General features: G+C 47.0%; 1 protein-coding gene across 1 annotated transcript in view; it reads right to left on the bottom strand.

The window, feature by feature from the left end:
• Positions 1-341: 341 nt before the first annotated feature.
• Positions 342-16,892, bottom strand: part of TRAPPC12 (trafficking protein particle complex 12) — a 102,172-nt gene continuing 85,621 nt past the window's right edge. Inside the window, exons 9-12 of the mRNA XM_008061662.1 lie at positions 16,530-16,628; positions 1,805-1,905; positions 975-1,062; positions 342-695 (exon numbers count right to left, since the gene is read on the bottom strand). Coding sequence (XP_008059853.1) covers positions 453-695; positions 975-1,062; positions 1,805-1,905; positions 16,530-16,628 — 531 coding nt within the window. The 3' untranslated portion in view covers positions 342-452. The remainder of the gene's footprint in view (positions 696-974; positions 1,063-1,804; positions 1,906-16,529; positions 16,629-16,892) is intronic.

Genomic DNA, 16,892 nt, shown 5'->3' with positions numbered 1-16,892 from the left:
CGGCGATCCTTCTGCCTCAGCCTTCCAAGTAGCTGTAGCTACAGGTGCGTGCTACCACGCCTGGCTAATTTTCTAAAAAATTTATTGTAGAGATGAGGTCTCGCTAAGTTGCCTGGGCTGGTCTTGAACTCGCGGGCTCAGGCAACTCTCTCATCCCGGCCCCCAAAGCGCTGGGATGACAGCTGAGCCACCAAGCCTGGCCGGAGCCTCCTTCTCTTGCAAGCTTGCACCACGTTCATAAACAGGTCAGAGCTGCCGAGACTGTGTGGGCTGGAGTCTGGCAGATGCCAGACAGTCTCTGCCCAGGCCGTGGCTCAAGACTAAGAAGACACATTCCCAGATGTCAATTAAATCAGAGCTTTATTGAATCCCTCGGAGTCACAGTCACACATTAGCTCCCATGTACACAGCTTACAAAGATCTGGGTGGTTCCTGGAGTGGCCTGGGGCAGATCAGGCCAGCTTGAGGCACTGCGTGTTAAAGCTGTCTCCCTCCTTGCCAGCAACGGCCTCGAGCAGGGCCTGCTTCTTCTGCATGCTGCGGGATGACTCCAGCTCGTACATGGTGGTCAGGTTGAACAGCACACTCTCGTGCAGGTAGTGCCTGGGGTCCTGCTGCACCATGGCCTCCAGCTGCTGCAGCGAATCCTTGAGCTTCCCCAGGTAGAGCAGACACACAGCAGCATTGTTGTTGGCCTAGAGAGGAGCATACCCCAAGGGTTGGCACATGGCAGCCGGTCCCATGCCGCCTGTGCCCAGATGTGCTGAGGCGCAGGACAGAGCTGCTGAGCAGAGAGCCCAGGTGCCCTGCTGAGCTGCCTCCCCCACAGCTACCAGCAGTGCTCGCACCAGTGGACTGGAGAGTGGCAACAGGCGCCAACCTAGATGATACTAGTGCATATTTCTAGCATCTGCGAAACACAGAAGTTGGAGTACTCCATGGCTACTGAAGGTATTTCCACTTAGGGATCTTACCACTGCATTTGTTGGTTCTATCCTTAAAATCTCTGTGAAGAATCGGTGGGCTTCTGCAAAGTTATTTTGACCAAGGTGAAGGAATGCTCTGTAACACACACAACATATAAGCAGTTAACACAGAGAGTCAGGGCGGAGACCAACGAAACCGAATGCACAATAGAAACATGTAACATTCTCTGAGCCGTCTGGTGTTCATGATCTCTAGGCAGAGGTGTGATGTATCGGCTGACTAACCACATTGTGGATCCTGGCTAGCAAGTTAAAGCCATCCTAGTTTTTATTAATTTAGACACTAACTTCACCTAAAATGACTTTCTGCTATAGAAAGTGACACCTGCTTTATTTTTACTTTCTGACCTTGAGTGTGTGCTTTATGCTGGGTGCAGGCTTCCTCCTAATACCGTGCATTTACACGGAGCTGCTCATTACTATGTGCTGCTGTACTCACGGAAGCCAGTCCTAGAACACCAAGACACACGCATCCATGTGCACTGGAGATCATAAACATTTATGCAAATGTATGTCGAACATGACGGCAACACAAAGCAGTACTTCGAAGAACAAGGGGGAAAATGTCTCCTTAAAACCAGTTTTTATGACAAAAAAAAATCATTGGCACTACACTCCAACCTGGGCGACAGAGTGAGACTCCAACTCAAAAAAAAACAACAAAAAAAACCAAACATCACTGGAATTCAAGAAGATGCCAGTGTGCTTCTTGGGGCTTTCATTTTGGAGAGACATAGGACAGGAAAGAAGAGTTTTACTATTCAGTGAGCACAGTTTTTGGGAAATTTGAGAAAAGTAACAGTTTAGAAAATATTTACCTGTTCATTAAAACCATTATTTTACCCTGTAGTCCATCCAATTTCTGTGTTACTTTTTCAACATCTTGAAAATATTTCTCGGCTGTTTTTATGTCTCCAATCTGCTTTGACAAAATTATTTAGTCAGTTTAGTTGACAAATTAAAAGAAATATTAAGTCTATACCCACTAATATCATGTTAGACTACAAAGACATTTATGTGTCATGTAAGGGAAAACTTCAGTAAACACTTAGTAATCAGTACTTTCTGTAAAAAAGGCAAGACATTTAAGAAGCAGTGGAATGACAATTAAGTTGTTAATATACATGTCCTTTTAAATTTAAAAGTTCTACAGTTAGTAACTTTCACCCTTTGAGAGAAATTCTGCATGCCATTAAGTAAACAAAAATAAAACAGATGACTAATAAAGAAGCAAAAAGTTCTGGTATGATAAGAGCAGGCCCCAAATCAATTTTATTGGTTATTTGTGGCTAGTAAAACAGTAGGTGCCATCAATTTGTAAATTTCCAAGTTACATTTTGACCAAATAATACAGAAGTCTACTATAAGAACAAAAATAAGCCGGGCTCGGTGGCTCAGCCTGTAATCCCGTGCCTTTGGGAGGCTGAGGTGAGTGGACTGCCTGAGCCCGCGGGTTCAAGACCCACCTGGGCAACTTGGTGAGACCTCATCTCTACAATAAATCAAAATGAGCCAAGCATGGTAGCATGCCCCTGTAGTTCCAGCTACTTGGAAGGCTGAGGCAGAAGGATCGCCGGAGCCCAGCAGGTCAAGGCGGCGGTGGCCGGGAGCGGCCACTGCACTCCAGTCTGGGTGACAGAGTGAGCCTCCAACTCAAAAACAACAACAAACAAAAACAAAAACAAAAAAAGCCCTCTTATTACACATCCGCTCCCGGAATCAAATAAAGACAGAATCAGTAAGGTTGGTGGCCAAGGAAGATTGAGGGGTGGACAGCTGAACATAACACCTCTGCCTCCTGGAGGAACACAGCTGGGTTTTATTTTTTTATTTTTATGTAGTACATATATATTTTTGAGTTGGAAGTCTCACTCTGTAACCCAGGCTGGAGTGCTGTGCTACAGTCATGGCTCACCGCAGTCTCGACCTCTTGGGCTCAGGTGATCTCTCACCTTGGCTTCCTGAGAAGCTGGGACTACAACAGGTAATTTTTTATTATGACTTGTAGAGACCATGTGTTGCTATGTTGCCTGGGTTGGTCTTGAACTCCCAGGCTCAAGTGATCCTCCCACCTCTGCTTCCCAAAGTGCTGGGATTACAGGCATGAGCCACTGTGCTCAGTCCACAGATTGGTTTTAAAAAGACAGATTCAGGTTTTCTTTTGCCTTCAGAAGCATAAGCAATGACTGAAGGCTTATAATAAGAAATGTACAAATAATAAAGAAAAGTCCTGTTATGGTAAAAACCTCACACACAGGGTACAGGAAAAACAAATGTCCTTTGTGTCCCAGGGTCTAGCCTAAAGGAAGATTACTCTGCAACAGTGAGCTTGAGCTCCGCATCACAACAGCAGCAAAATCCTACAGATCTGTCCCGTGTCCACGAGGTTAACATGTTGAAACAGTGCTAATCACATTCTAATAAGCGGAGGAGATGAGGAATCCATAACTGAGAAGCTCGAGTCAAATTATTTTTACACTTTAAATTGCAAGCATCTGTCATTCAGATGTTTTAACAATTCTCCTAAATTCTCAAATGACTGGTTGGGAGACAGTTCTCCCGGGTCTCTTGTGTCTTGGGAGCACTGGCACTGACGTCTTTTTGTTCTAAACCATTTTTACAAGGATGTCTATACAGACGACAGCCACAGAAGCTATGACACTTTGGCTGTTCTGCTGCTGCTATGAGCAATAAGTATCCTTTGTCTCTGACTCAGGAATCTCACTCGTGTCTGTTTGGTGGCTAACTTTATAGCTTCCAAGCAGGATGAAATCTCAGACCCTTCACAGTTGCTGATGTTATTAAACAAAAGACAGTTCCACACTAGGAAGAACAGAAACACACAAACACACACACACACAAAACAGAATGGCATTTATTCGTTGCTTCTCTTCAACTTCACAGTCTGAAGTAGTCTGAGGTCTTCTGCTACAGACTTCTCACTTACCAAAGTCAGTTTGGGCTCAGTGACATGACTCTCAGACTGAACTTCTGAATTTCCTGCAATGTGTACACATGAACTAAAATCCTGTTTAACAAGGCAATGTTTAATATTGACCTGAAGATAGCTAATACTCAGGATTTATCAAGTCTTTTTATTTTGAAAGTAGAAAGATGTAAAGTTTATTATTCACCTTTCATATACTGGAAAGGGGGCTGACACTCAGAGGCAAGTGTGGACTTATCAAGTCTTTTTTTTTTTTTTTTTTTTGAGTTGGAGTCTCACTCTGTCATCCAGACTGGAGTGCAGTGGCAGCTTCCGGCCACTGCAGCCTCGACCTGCTGGGCTCCGGCAATCCTTCCACCTCATTCTTCCGAGTAGCCGGAATTACAGGCATGCGCTACCACACCCGGCTGATTTTTTGATTTATTGTAGAGATGAGGTCTCGCTGTCCAGGCGGGTCTCGAACCTGCGGGCTCAGGCAATCCACTCACCTCAGCCTCCTAAAGGCGCAGGATTACAGGCTGAGCCACCAAGTCTTAATATTGCCAGGTATTGTGCTTAAAACACAGCGTGTCTAATTCTTAGAACAACCTGTGATACAGACACTATTACTAGGTTCATTTTCTACATTTTTTTTTTTTTTAAAAAAGAGGCTCAGGAAAGTTAAGTAATTTTTTTAGGTTACACAGCTGACACATAAACCTGGGTCTGCCCAATTCCCAGGCCACCCGTTGACCCTCTGAACAAAAGGTCTCATAAGGCCGATATGGGATTCTTACTAAAATGATGTTTTAGTGGAAGATAATAGAGAAATCTTGGTATACACTTGCCACCCACTGAGTTTCCTGATGATGAGAAAGTAAGTTTATGTTTTCAGAGTTTATAAATATAATTAGGATTTAAAAGAGTTAGAAGCAGCTGAAAAAAAAAAACACTATAAAAGGCAATTAAAAGTATTGCAAAATATCTAAAAAATAAATCAGTAAAAACACTATTTAAAAAATACTCGATAAGCATATAAACTCATTAAGAAAAAGAAAACATAAACAGAATTAGAACTGTAAAAGTAGAGATAACCATAGGTAAAAAATAAACTAAAATATGAAAAAAAGGTCTGTATTTTATTCTATGTAATTACATGTGAAAACAGGGACCAAAAATTATGGTAATTTTCTAGAAAACTCGAAATTACCAAAATTGTCCCCAGAAACACAGAGAGAAAAAACCTCAGGCCTAGAACACTAAGGCAGATGAATAACAATGATAAATTATGAAACTGCTCAGTGTCACTCCAAGTGTTCGGCTTAAGCAATTCTTGGGCGAATTATTCAAACCTTTCGAGGAACAGATAATTCCAACTTAGTCAACGTTTTCCAGAGAACAGAAAAATAAGCAAAGCGTCTTACTTTTGTGCTTTGAAGTTGCTTGTGTGCACATACAAACTCAGAGGCCAATTTCACTTATAAATGCAGAAACTGGAGAAATATGCTCCCTGGAGTGCCACCCTATTGGTTCTGTCCTTTGCAGTAACAAATTGTCAGTGTATTTCTGTGGCAAAAACTAAAAACTCACTCTATCCAACTCTCCCTGCTGTCTGGTGCTGAGATGGGGCTGAGGGCCAGGGTCTAGCCAGGGCTGGAGTGGGCTTTCTCCTCCTCTCCAGGATCAAGTGGAGGGCTCAGGTCCCAGACACATACCCACAGGAGGGAGTAGTCTGGTCCCCCAAGGACCATGTGGTGGGAGCTGCCCACAGGGCTACTGAAGCTGGGGATGGCTTATTCCCACTCACAGTCAACCACCATCTCGGTCCCACCCACAGTCAACCACCATCTCGACTCTGCGCTTCTCCTCACCATCTAACAGTCCTCTAATGGTGAAGAGGGTTCTCTTCCTCTGGTCTTTCACCTGTTTTTCCTTTGTCATGATTTTTGGATTCTTCACGGTTGCCCTAAAGGCATCATAGATTGTCAATGGCCATTTAACAATGTTCTTAAGAGAATGTCCTATATGCTGCAGTGGTGAGCTACTCAGTGAGTAGGACAGCGAGGACGATTCATCTCTGTGGTGCAGCCATCAGATGATTAAAAACCATCCAAAGACAGTGACTCAACAGCCACATTCGGCTGCTAGATTATGTCACATCTGTAGTCAATTAAAAATCCCAGTGCTTTTCAAATTTACTATTGATAAACTTTAGTCACAGAAACATAGGTCTGAAGTTGATAGAGAAAACTCATTTAGTCCTAATTTTTAGGTTAGTATATAAGCCATTTTCATATTTTAAAGTTTATCAGAAAAACATGCATCCCAAATGAACAAATTCCCCCAGATTAATGTACATAAAATACTAAGAGAAGGTGAAATTTACTTCACAGTGTCCTAGATTCTCTCTCATCTTTTTCTTGGAGTTCTCCTTCACAAGTGCCTCTTCCCACCCCCTTGTGAGCACAGGTCTGGCAACGGCGGTCTCCCTTTGTGACCCCTTCCTCACCGGTTCTCTGCAGAACCTCAGGGCCGGTTATACATGCATAGATTAGCCTACATCCATGCAGAAGCCTCTGTTGGCTGACTAGGACCGACCTTGGCTTCTCTGTCCTTGTAAAATCCAGTTTGAGAGAGAATCCTGCCAAGTCAGTTTAGTGAAAATCCCCTCCCCCCGAAATCTGGCCACCTGGATATCCCGTCACCATGGCCAGCCTCCACAAGGATCTCATCAAGTCAGTCTGGCCAGAAGCCCCTTCTCCAGGATGCTTCCTCTGAGTGCTTTTCTACGCACTGACCCCAACCCTGCTCTGTCTTTAACAAAGGGTCATGAATAACATGTTTGTCTTTAATGGATTTAAGAGTTCTTTATATAATCTAAGTTTCTGATCAGATGTAGGATTTGCAAATCTGTTCTCCCATTCTGAAGGTTGCCTTTTCATTTTTTTCTCATGATGTCCTTTGAAGCACAAACGTTTTTAATTTTGGTGAAGTCCAATTCACCTATTTTTTTCTCATGTTTTTGGTGCTAACTCCTGGTTGTTGAGGACTGATCATGAAGGCAGGGGTTTGGGGGTCTTTCTTCCATACATTCCAGACTGTAGACTCCTTGGCCAGCAGACTCCATGCAGGCCAGCAGATTGCTCTACTGTTTTCAACAATGCCTCAAGGCATGAATGCTCTGCATACTCTTCAATCAAATCCTGGGTCCTCTGAATGAAGTTTCTGGGGTTGAGCTCCTTCTAGCTGTCTCTCCCATTTCATGGTTCAGCTGTGTGTTAAATTGGCCCCCAGGTCTTTCAGCCGGGAGGCCCTGGGCTTGACTTTCTGTAGTTGTGTTGCAGATGAAGTCAGTTCCTTTACAAAGACATCAGAAGCTACTAGTTTTAAGACCTATTTCCTCCACCAGGCAGTCTCTGAGCTTGCGTTCTGGAGCTGACGTGAGGACGAGGCAGGTTTTATCCTGAGTGACATCCCTGCTCTAGTGTGTACTCGGCGGGGGCGGGATGCAGGGGGCAGCAGTCCAGGCCCTCTCCGGGTGGAAACTGCTGCCTCCTCAGCCAGGCAGGGCGATGGCCCAGTCTTGCCAGTGCCTGTGCCCCAAGTGGAGTCCCTGGTCCACCAGCAGAGGCTTGGTAGAGAGAGGGTCCCTCCTCTCTCTGTACTCACCCGGGACTCCACCCCAGCAGCAGGCGGCTGGGGCTCAGTCATGCTCCCCCAAGTCAGACAGCCCTGGGCCTGTGCTCTGATCCACCTTGCGCTGTTGAAACTGGAATGGTCTTGGTTCAAACACAACAGATTCTTGTTTTTCTTACTGAAATTTTGTAGATGTTCTAGCCCAGGAGGTCGAGGCTGTGGTTAAGCCATGGTCATGCTACTGCACTCTAGTCTAGGTGGCAGAGTGAGACCCTCCATCTCCAAAAAAAAAAAAAAAGTATAGTTTTCATGATTCACTGGGCAGGATTCAGCAGTGGTCCTCAGGTGTCATGCCAGGGGGCGGCATCCTCTTCTTTACTGAGGTATGACTAATGTACAATAAACTGCACGTGTAAGTGTACCACCTGAATGTTTCTGGTATATGTCAGTATGTATAAACCATCCCTGCGCCCCTGGGCTCTCCCCGTCCTCCTTTCCAGCACCTGTTCACCCTTTGTGCTTTGTCCCGCAGCAAGCAGCTCACATCTATTACCAACTTCTTCCTCTCCACAGTACTGTCCCCATAAAAATATGCTCAGGTCTCTCCCTGCTTCCTTCCTGGACCCCCCCTTCTTCCACCTCAGCGTTTTCACTCATGGTCCCCTCAGGTCCACCCTCCATCCCAGCCAACCCACCACTGGGAGGCTTCAGTCTGAGGGGGCCTGGTTCTCACCTAGGCCCTCCGTTTGTGTTTCTGCCTTGCTTGACTGGTTTCTTCCTGGACTTCCTGTCACTCCTGCTGCGCTGAGACTTTCTCATGCCTGATCTTGGCCAGTCGCCTGATCAACTTCGGTCCAGGACACTGCAGCCTGGGTCTGGGCAGGGTGGGGCCAGGGACACAGCGGAGCCACCCTGCCCCCAGCAGCACCAATGCCCAAGTGAAAGTCCCTTGTCTGAACTTGGCTGCTGGATTTTCACCTGAGGATCCCCACACCAAAGCCAAAAGATCTTGAGGGCGCTGAGCCTCAGTCAAAAAAAGTATAAATCAAGCTGGGCATGGTGGCTCACTGCGTAATCCCAGCATGTAGGGAGGTAGAGGTGAGAGGATTGCTTGAGTCCAAGGGTTCGAGACCAGTCTGGGCAACTTGGCAAGATCTCATCTCTTCAATAAATCAAAAAATTAGCTGAGTGAGGTGGTGCATGCCTGTAGTTCCAGCAACTTGGGAGGTTGAAGCAGAAGAATTCACTGAGCCCAGCAGGTCAAGGCTGCGGTGGCCGTAAGTGTGGCACTGCACTCCAGCCTGAGCAACAGTATGAGACTCCAACTAAAAAAAAAGTATAAATCAAATGCTCCTTATGTTTGAAGATCTATTACTTCTGACCTTCCTTAATTTAGATGATGCGAGAGTCCCCTGGAATACAAATGTCTTCAAGCTTGCTTATGATACAGATGTCCTTGCAGAAGTGGCAATTCCTATTCGACCTCGTCCTCCCTCATTCAATCCCCATTCATTTTGTCGTGTGGAAGGTCCTGGTATCCTAAGGGAGGTGCTGCACAATGAAGAGATACACGGGCTGTGAGAATGAGCAGAATCAGACACCCGACTTTTAAATAAGTGGATGTCATCTGGTTCACGGGTGTGGTGATGCTGGCAGGGAGTGTGGTTATGAGACAATCAAGCCTGTGGAACGAGGCAAGGTGGGAAATGGATTCATTCCCTTATGTGTAGGCATTAAACTGAAAATAAAAGTCTTGAATTTGAGTCAGGGTTTTCTTTTTTTTTTGAGTTGGAGTCTCACTCTGTTGCCCAGGCTGGAGCGCAGTGGTATGCTCACGGCCAACTCAGTGTCCACCTGCTGGGCTCCGGCAATCCTTCTGCCTCAGCCTTCCAAGTAGCCAGAACTATGGTGTGATCTACCATGCCCAGCTAATTTTTAAAATTTATTGTAGAGACAAGGTCTTGTCTCAGGCAATCCACTCGCCTTGGCCTCCCAAAGTGCTGAGATTACAGGCTGAGCCACTGAGCCTGGCCTAGTCAGGGTTTTCTACCTCTAATGTGCACAGCCCACAAACTCAAGAGGTGATTCTTAGTTCAGTAGCCAGAAGGATGTTACGAATTTTTGGGCAAGAGTTAGGAGAGCTATTCAAAAGAATACAGCTGGGTGTGGTGGCTCACACCTGTAATCCCAGCACTTTGGGAAGTGGAGGTAAGAGAATCGCTTGAGTCCAAGGATTTGAGACCAGCTTGGCCAACTTGGTGAGACTTTGTCTCTACAATAAATCAAAAAATTAGCTGTGTGTGGTGGGTGCACCTATGGTTCCTTGGTTAGAAGGCCGAAATGGAAGGATCACCTGAGCCCAGCAGCAGGTCAAGGCTGTGGTGGCCATGAGTGTGCCATGCACTCTAGCCTGAGCAACAGAGTCAGACACTTACTCAAAAACAAAAAAACCAAAAGTAGAATACATCCAGAAATGTTAGAATTGAAAGCCCGTTCATAGGAGACCTGATACAAAATGAGATGTGGTGTCTTTGATATATCTTCTTTTAGTCTTGTAATTGTTGGGTGTGATAAATGAGTCTCCCATTTTTAGTTCACATCATATTTTGGAAGTACCTTAAAAATAAACTTAATGCAATATTTGAAATACACAGATAAGGTGTAGTGATGATATGTTCTAAATCCAGCTATACCGAATCATCCAGAAACCTGCTGCCCATCCATTTCCTTCACCTCCATCCAGCTCGGCCCATCTCTAGTGTTATCATGGTTCTTTTTTATCTTTTTTCCCCACAGGTTTCTGTATATTTTGTTTTAGTTAAATCATTTCTTCTATTTCCACTCTTTAAACTTAAAATGGAAATTAAGCTGGGAAATGTCATTTCTTTTTGATTCATGTTTGCTTTTAGTGTTCTTATTTAAGTTCTTCCAAACTCTTTTCGTTAATGTTGAAGGCATGGAGATGGTACAGGTATTGAGTTAATGCTGAATCACAGGAAGAAATGGAGGAAATGTCCTCGGCACAACAGAGAAAGATGGGCGAAGCACGAGAGCAGAGGGTGCTGTGTAGTCGGCCATTCTGTACCTTCCCAGAACTGCTGCAAGGATCATGGTCATTTTCTGGATCACTCTGCTAGTAAAGAGGAATCTAGACAAAGCTGCACAGCAGGGAAGGTGCATTTGAAGTTGACTTTGAGTCAGGGTTTGCCACCTGTAATGTAAGCAGCTCTCCTTCTGCCCTCATGCTCCGCTGATCTGTTCTGCTAAGGATGTTCCCTCCATTTCTTCCTGTGACTTAGCATTAACTTAATACCTGTACCATCTCCATGCCTTCAACACTAACGAAACATGAATCTTCCCTCTGAGTCTGCAGATACCGTCTGAGATTGCATGAAAAAATGGGCACTATTCAAGAAGGAACCTTCCCCAGACTGCTATGTCCACTCACACAGAAAAGCAGAGAGAGGGATAGTCAACTTATTCTTTTGCCAAATAGAAGATGACCTAAACACTTGCCACGTGTGAACCCTGACTTGTTCTGTATTGTTGATTTGAAACCTGACTTGGCGACAGTGGTAACAAAGTTAGGGCTGGTCTGCTCCTCTGTGGGAAGACTCACACTGCAGGTACCAGCAAGGCTGAGAGGTGAGGAGGACACAGGCTGGAGAGAGCCCGACAGGAACAACAGAGATGGCAGACGGTGCAGGCCCTCATCCGTCATGCCTGCAAACCTCACAGAGCAGTACCCTGGGACGCTGGCCTTGAAAACGTGGCCTCTTTTGGCTCAGCCCTCAGCAGGGTGGACATGGTGGCATCCTTTGGGAGCAACACACTCTCAGGAAACTTTAAATAAACCTTCCCTGCTGTGCAGCTTTGTCTAGATCACTCTTTACTAGCAAGGTGATCCACAAAAATCCACGGGCCTCGCAGTGGAATGGCCGGCCACATGGCACCCATTGCCCTCCTGCTTTGCCCATCTCTGTCTGTTCTGCTGAGGACATTCCTCCATTTCTTCCTGTGACATGACTCAGCATTAACTGGCTACCTGTACCATCTCCACGCCTTCAACACTAACAAAATGTGAATCCTCCCTCTGGGTCTGCAGATACTGTCTGAGATTGTATAAAAATGTCAGGTTTCCCTTGTATTTCCATGCACATAATATTTTTAAAAAACTTTAATCTCAGGGAAGTTACATGAATCCTATTCCATACTCATTTAGCTTTATGTTACATTATTTCAGATGTTGAAATATGATTTATAATGGACATGCATCACTATGGCTGCCCCTCCCCCCATTTTGTCAATTTCCTACCTTTTCCGGGTCCTCTCAATGTAGGTCAATGTAGAAGGCCAAAGACTTGTACCCCAGACACTCTAGCAGGAGGGATACAGCTCTCTGATCTGGGTTCCCCATCAGACACACTCATGTAAGACGGCAGCTCCTGAGTGAGTCCCGAAAGCTGCCAGCCTTGCTGAGGACCCCTCTCTGGCAGCACCCGAGACACCAGGCAAAGGCGGCAGTGGTGCTCTTGCTGGAGAGCCTGTCTCTGGGCCCACAAGATTCTGGGTCCTCTTGTCCTTGAATAAACTCACTTTCGCTTACACCTGCCAGTGTGGATTCTCTGACTGCTACCAAAACTGTGTTCCCTATTTATAAGCACCTTCAATATTATTTTGCCATTAGAAACATGGTTATAAATGTACTTGTTTCTTAGGAAATTCTAACATCCTAAAAAGGCAGCATCAAAGCACAGATAACATATATAGCATTTCTTTGCTTTTGCACAGTGTCAACAAAGCATTTCAGAATGGCTCAAAGTTATCTTAGAGGCAGTCTAACTAAAATATATGTATTGATGATGTACTGAAGGGACAAATACATTGTGATAACTGGAAAGCACATGCAATTTTTTGAAAGTGACTTATCTTTTCTTCTTTTAAGAACCTAACCATGACTGATTATTATCTGTGATTTAAAGATATGTGCTTTTCAGAACAAAGCTTTATACTGGCTTTTGTGTGTTCTTTCGAGTTCTTCTGAGTTCTTCCTCCTTAAAACTGAGCGCAGTCTATCCTCTCTACACTTAATTCAGTGGTTTCCTCTGGAATCGAATCCCACTTCTGTCCCATGCTGTTTTGTCCTACTGACCTCGCCATCTAATGCAATCTGGTGTCATACCATCTTTGAGCCTGTGCTGAGATGTAATACTGAAAATAATAGAGCACGCCCAGCAGGGATGCTTTGAGGTGGGCGAGGATGGAGCCAGTGTCCAATACGTGGTATAGACGTTCCTTTTGTTCTGTCCTCCTGCCCAGCTTTGAGGGTCTCTACCCTAGTATGCTTCGGTGTTCCTCTGTGTGAGCTGGAATTCCGAGGGCAGTTCTGACCGCATGCATTTTTGCCTCTTACACATGGATCTGTGTGGGAACAGGATGAAAAACATCTCCTTCGTTGGGTGGCAGGGTGAGCCATAAAAAATACAGTAAATCGCATTCGTGGTGCTCCCTGCAGTGTACCAGCATTTTACATGGATCAGCACAGTAACTCCCACGATAATCTTCTGCATACTGAGATTATGGTCGTTTACAGGGGCGACCAGGGCTGCACAGGGTGGAATGATCTGCTCAGAGCCACACTGCTACGAGCGGCTGAGCTAGGGCTTGGGTCTGAGTCCATTCTCCAGCTCCTGAACCCTGTGCTTCTGCCCCTGTAGCTGTCTCAGGGAACAGACCAGGGAGGGAGCTGCTGGGTGGCCGGGGTGACCTTATGGAAGCCCTTCCAGCGAGCACTGCATAGTAGGCAGGGTATGCACAGGCAGAAGGAGAGAAAGGAGTTCTGAGCTGCAGGAACGGCCCACGAATGGTAAGGAGCTCAGGTGTGGTCTTGGCTAGGTATCGGCATGTCAACTGTGTGGCAGGAGACTGAGGGTAGAGGCGGACACAGATCGGGCTGGAAAACATTTGTCAGCACCAAATTTTGGAGGGTCCTGAATGCAAGCTTCCAGTGTGGGCTCACCTGACGGCTCCCCAGTAGGGACCCCGACCAGAGGTGGCAAGGCAGAGCCATACTCCAGGAAGGTTAAAGGCAGCTGTGTGTGGGAAGGAGGGATGGGATCCCCAGCAGCTCCGCGCTGTGTGTCCACACAGGCTCCTGCCTCTGCAGTCCTCTGCCAAGCCCACGAGAGGTGAGGACGCACAGCTCCAACACAGGAGAGAGTTGAAGAGGGCCGGGCCCAGGCAACACAGGGGTGCACCCAAGACGGTCTCTGAGCTCCATGCTGGCCCACCTGCTCCACCTTCCCTCAGAAGTTTAACTGGCAGCTGCAAAGAAACTGTGGTGGGATTTTCGGGAGTGAAAACAGCTCAGTGACACGCACTGTCGAGAGCCTGGTGGGCTGCCTGTGGCGCTCCGAAGCACCGAGGGCTTGGGGAAAGCGAGAGCAGGTCCTGTGTCGGGTTTGCCTTCCTGCTCCCTGGCCACCAGGCCCCATGCTCTTCCCATCACAATCTGTGTCCAGAGAAGCCTGGCCCTACCTCTCCTAGGGAGAGCTGTACTTTAAGCCTCAACTGCTAGGGCATGAAAGACTCACTGAAGCCATTTGAAGAACTATCGAGCAGGTAAGAAACTCTTTTTCTTTGTCAAGAAGCCGAAGCCCCAGGACCCTGGCTATGTTCTCTGTGAAATCCCACAAGTTAGCTGCCCCTTGGGCAGCTTGGACACTGACTAGGATGATGCCCAGCAGGCTACAAGGCTCTGGGAACCCACCTGGGGGTGAGAAGCACAAGCTGTAACACAGGAAAGGGATGGTCCCCGGTGATATGGGTGATGCATGCTGGGTAGCTTCTGAACCTGGTGGGGACAGCTGTGTGCTTGGCCACTGGCTGGGCTAATGCAGTGGGCTATGAGGCCAACGGCCATGTTTGCTGAGCCTCACAACAGCGGCCACAGACCATGATTCCCACAAAAGGTTGTGATCTTTGTGGCCAAGGTCTGCTTGCTTCATCCTTCTTCCCAGATCTAGAATTTCCAGACAGCACACTGACCTGACAGAACCAAGTATTTATTGGTGGCTGAATTTTCTGTCCGGTGCAGAGATGGCAACATAGTTGTCAACTGAGTGAGGCTGTCTGAGAAGTTCTGTATGTGTTACGATCTTGATTTCCTTTAGGAAACCACAGAGTTCAGAGACTTGGTCCTTAGCCATAGCAAAAATATCACGAGAGAAGTTTATGACAAAGTGTTCGTGAGAGACAGTCAAATTGTCAATTGTTTGGGACTTCAGTGAGTCAAATCAGCCCATATGCTTTCATCTTCTTTCTATTTTCATTTGGTGGAAGTTCTGGCCCAGAGACAGCAGCACTGTCACCTCTCCTGGTCCATGACCGTGGACGCTGACAGCTCCTCTTGCAGCCTATTTACCACATTTCCTAACTGGACGGGGCTTCAGCAATGCTTGGAAAGCTAAGCTTTCCTCAGGAGAGTCCAGTCTCGTTGCTACCGTCCTCAGAGTGGTCAAGCCAGTGACTCCCACTGGAAGGAGAAATGCTTTCAGACACAAAAAATGGCACAGCTCAGAAGATTCCTCCATGAACTTCCAGTACCTGCTTCTCAAATTATGAAAAATAAGACTCTGAAATAAAATTTCAGAGTTGCCTCCAGGATAGTGTGGAATTAGAGCAGAAATAGGATATTATTTTAGTACAATAACCAGGGTAGCAATGATACGTCTTGGGCGCGCCCGCCTCGCAAGTTGCTCTCGCCCACGGATGGCGACATGGAGATGACATTCCAGCTCAGCAGCTTGCTCATCACATGGAGGGTGGGCACTGGGGCTTATCTTGAGCATCTGTGCCATGACATTTGTTCTGCTATGCTCCATGACGGGGCCCCTGCACATCCTGAGAAGGGCTCGGGTGAGGTCCCATAGGTGGGGTTGTCCTTCTCTGACACTGCCCTGTGTCCTGTGATGGAATCCATAAGCAGGCAGAGCAGAGAAGAAGGTGGCATGTGTGCATGAGTGTGCTCATGTGTGCACGCACCTATGTGTGAGTGGACATGCAAGTATGTGCACTTGTGGGGGTGCAAGAGATGACCAACTGTTAGGTCAGAGAACATGGGTTCTGGGCTCACAGAGATCTTGCTCATATTCTGGGTCCCCATCATCTATGTGGCTCCTGTAGCTGGATCTCACACCTGGAGACCTCAGTTTGCTAATCTGTAAAATAAGCTAGTCACAGCTAGGAGGTTAACTGCCCAGGGTTGCGCCCAACTCTTGGCGAGTGGGCGTCTCTTAGAGGTCGGTTCTTCCTCCCTTCATTAGCTGTCCCCTGCTCACTCGTCCTTTCCCTGGCCCAGGTTGGGCGACAACCTCAGGAGCTTTAGGAGACTGGGGTGAGAAGGAGCAGAGGCTGGCTGTGCTTGCCCTGCCAGGGTGCGACAGAGATGAAGCCGGGGACTCATCACTCCTGGTGACCTGTCAGCAAATATTTTGGGAAAATGCGCTCTAGCTTCGAGGGTGCTCGTGCCTGTGCTCCTCGCCCTGCTTTCTACATGACTGAGACTGCTTGCTGTTCAGTCTGGACTTTACCCAGTGTACACGGTTTAAGTGTTCTTTCCTGTAAAGTATCAGCAAATGACCACATCATCAGCTAAACTGAGGAAACGCTCTTCATGGCTTAGTCAGTGCCTATCTGACTGCACAGGGCAGTGTCTAGAGTAGTCCATTTCAGCATGTTTCCGAGGACACCCTATTTAGCAGCTGGCACAGCGAAGCCAGGACCTAACAGTCACACCAGAACTACTGTGAAGACCAAACCTTCTCATGGTCACACACACTTGAACTAGAATGTCTCTGTTCTATCTCTTATGCAAAATCAAAACGAATTGCGCCTCTCCCCCCAGCGACAGACTCCTAGGATGCGGGCCGTGCTGCTAGTCAGCTGCTGCTCCCCTTGGCCTGAGGCCACAGTCCACGTACCTGCAGGGAGATTCGGCCAATGCCGCTGAGCAGCTGAGGCTCTTGTTCTGGGTAGTACTTGATGACAGAATGATATGCCTCCACGGCAAGCACATAATCCTGCGGGAGGAAAAACCCAAAGCACAATTAGAGCTAAGAAACCCCTCTTGGCCTTACCCGTGTAGAAGAGCACAAGCAGACACAGACACACATGTCAAGGGAGGGAGGGTCATAGACGTGTGGGTAGAAAAGCAGAGCACCAGCACTTGGCCCGAGGTTGGTGACCACTCTCTCAAGGTGAGGGCCATCAAGCTAGCAGAGCTGGGACCCTCAGTCCTGTGTGCCCTGAGAGGTCGACATTCTGCCAGTCCTTGAGGGATGTCG

Source organism: Carlito syrichta, unplaced genomic scaffold, assembly GCF_000164805.1.
Source record: "Carlito syrichta isolate Samal-C Ts95f unplaced genomic scaffold, Tarsius_syrichta-2.0.1 Scaffold305409, whole genome shotgun sequence".
NCBI classification, from domain to species: domain Eukaryota; kingdom Metazoa; phylum Chordata; class Mammalia; order Primates; family Tarsiidae; genus Carlito; species Carlito syrichta.
Note: the sequence above shows the minus strand (reverse complement) of the source record. Positions and strands in the feature narration are given on the sequence as shown.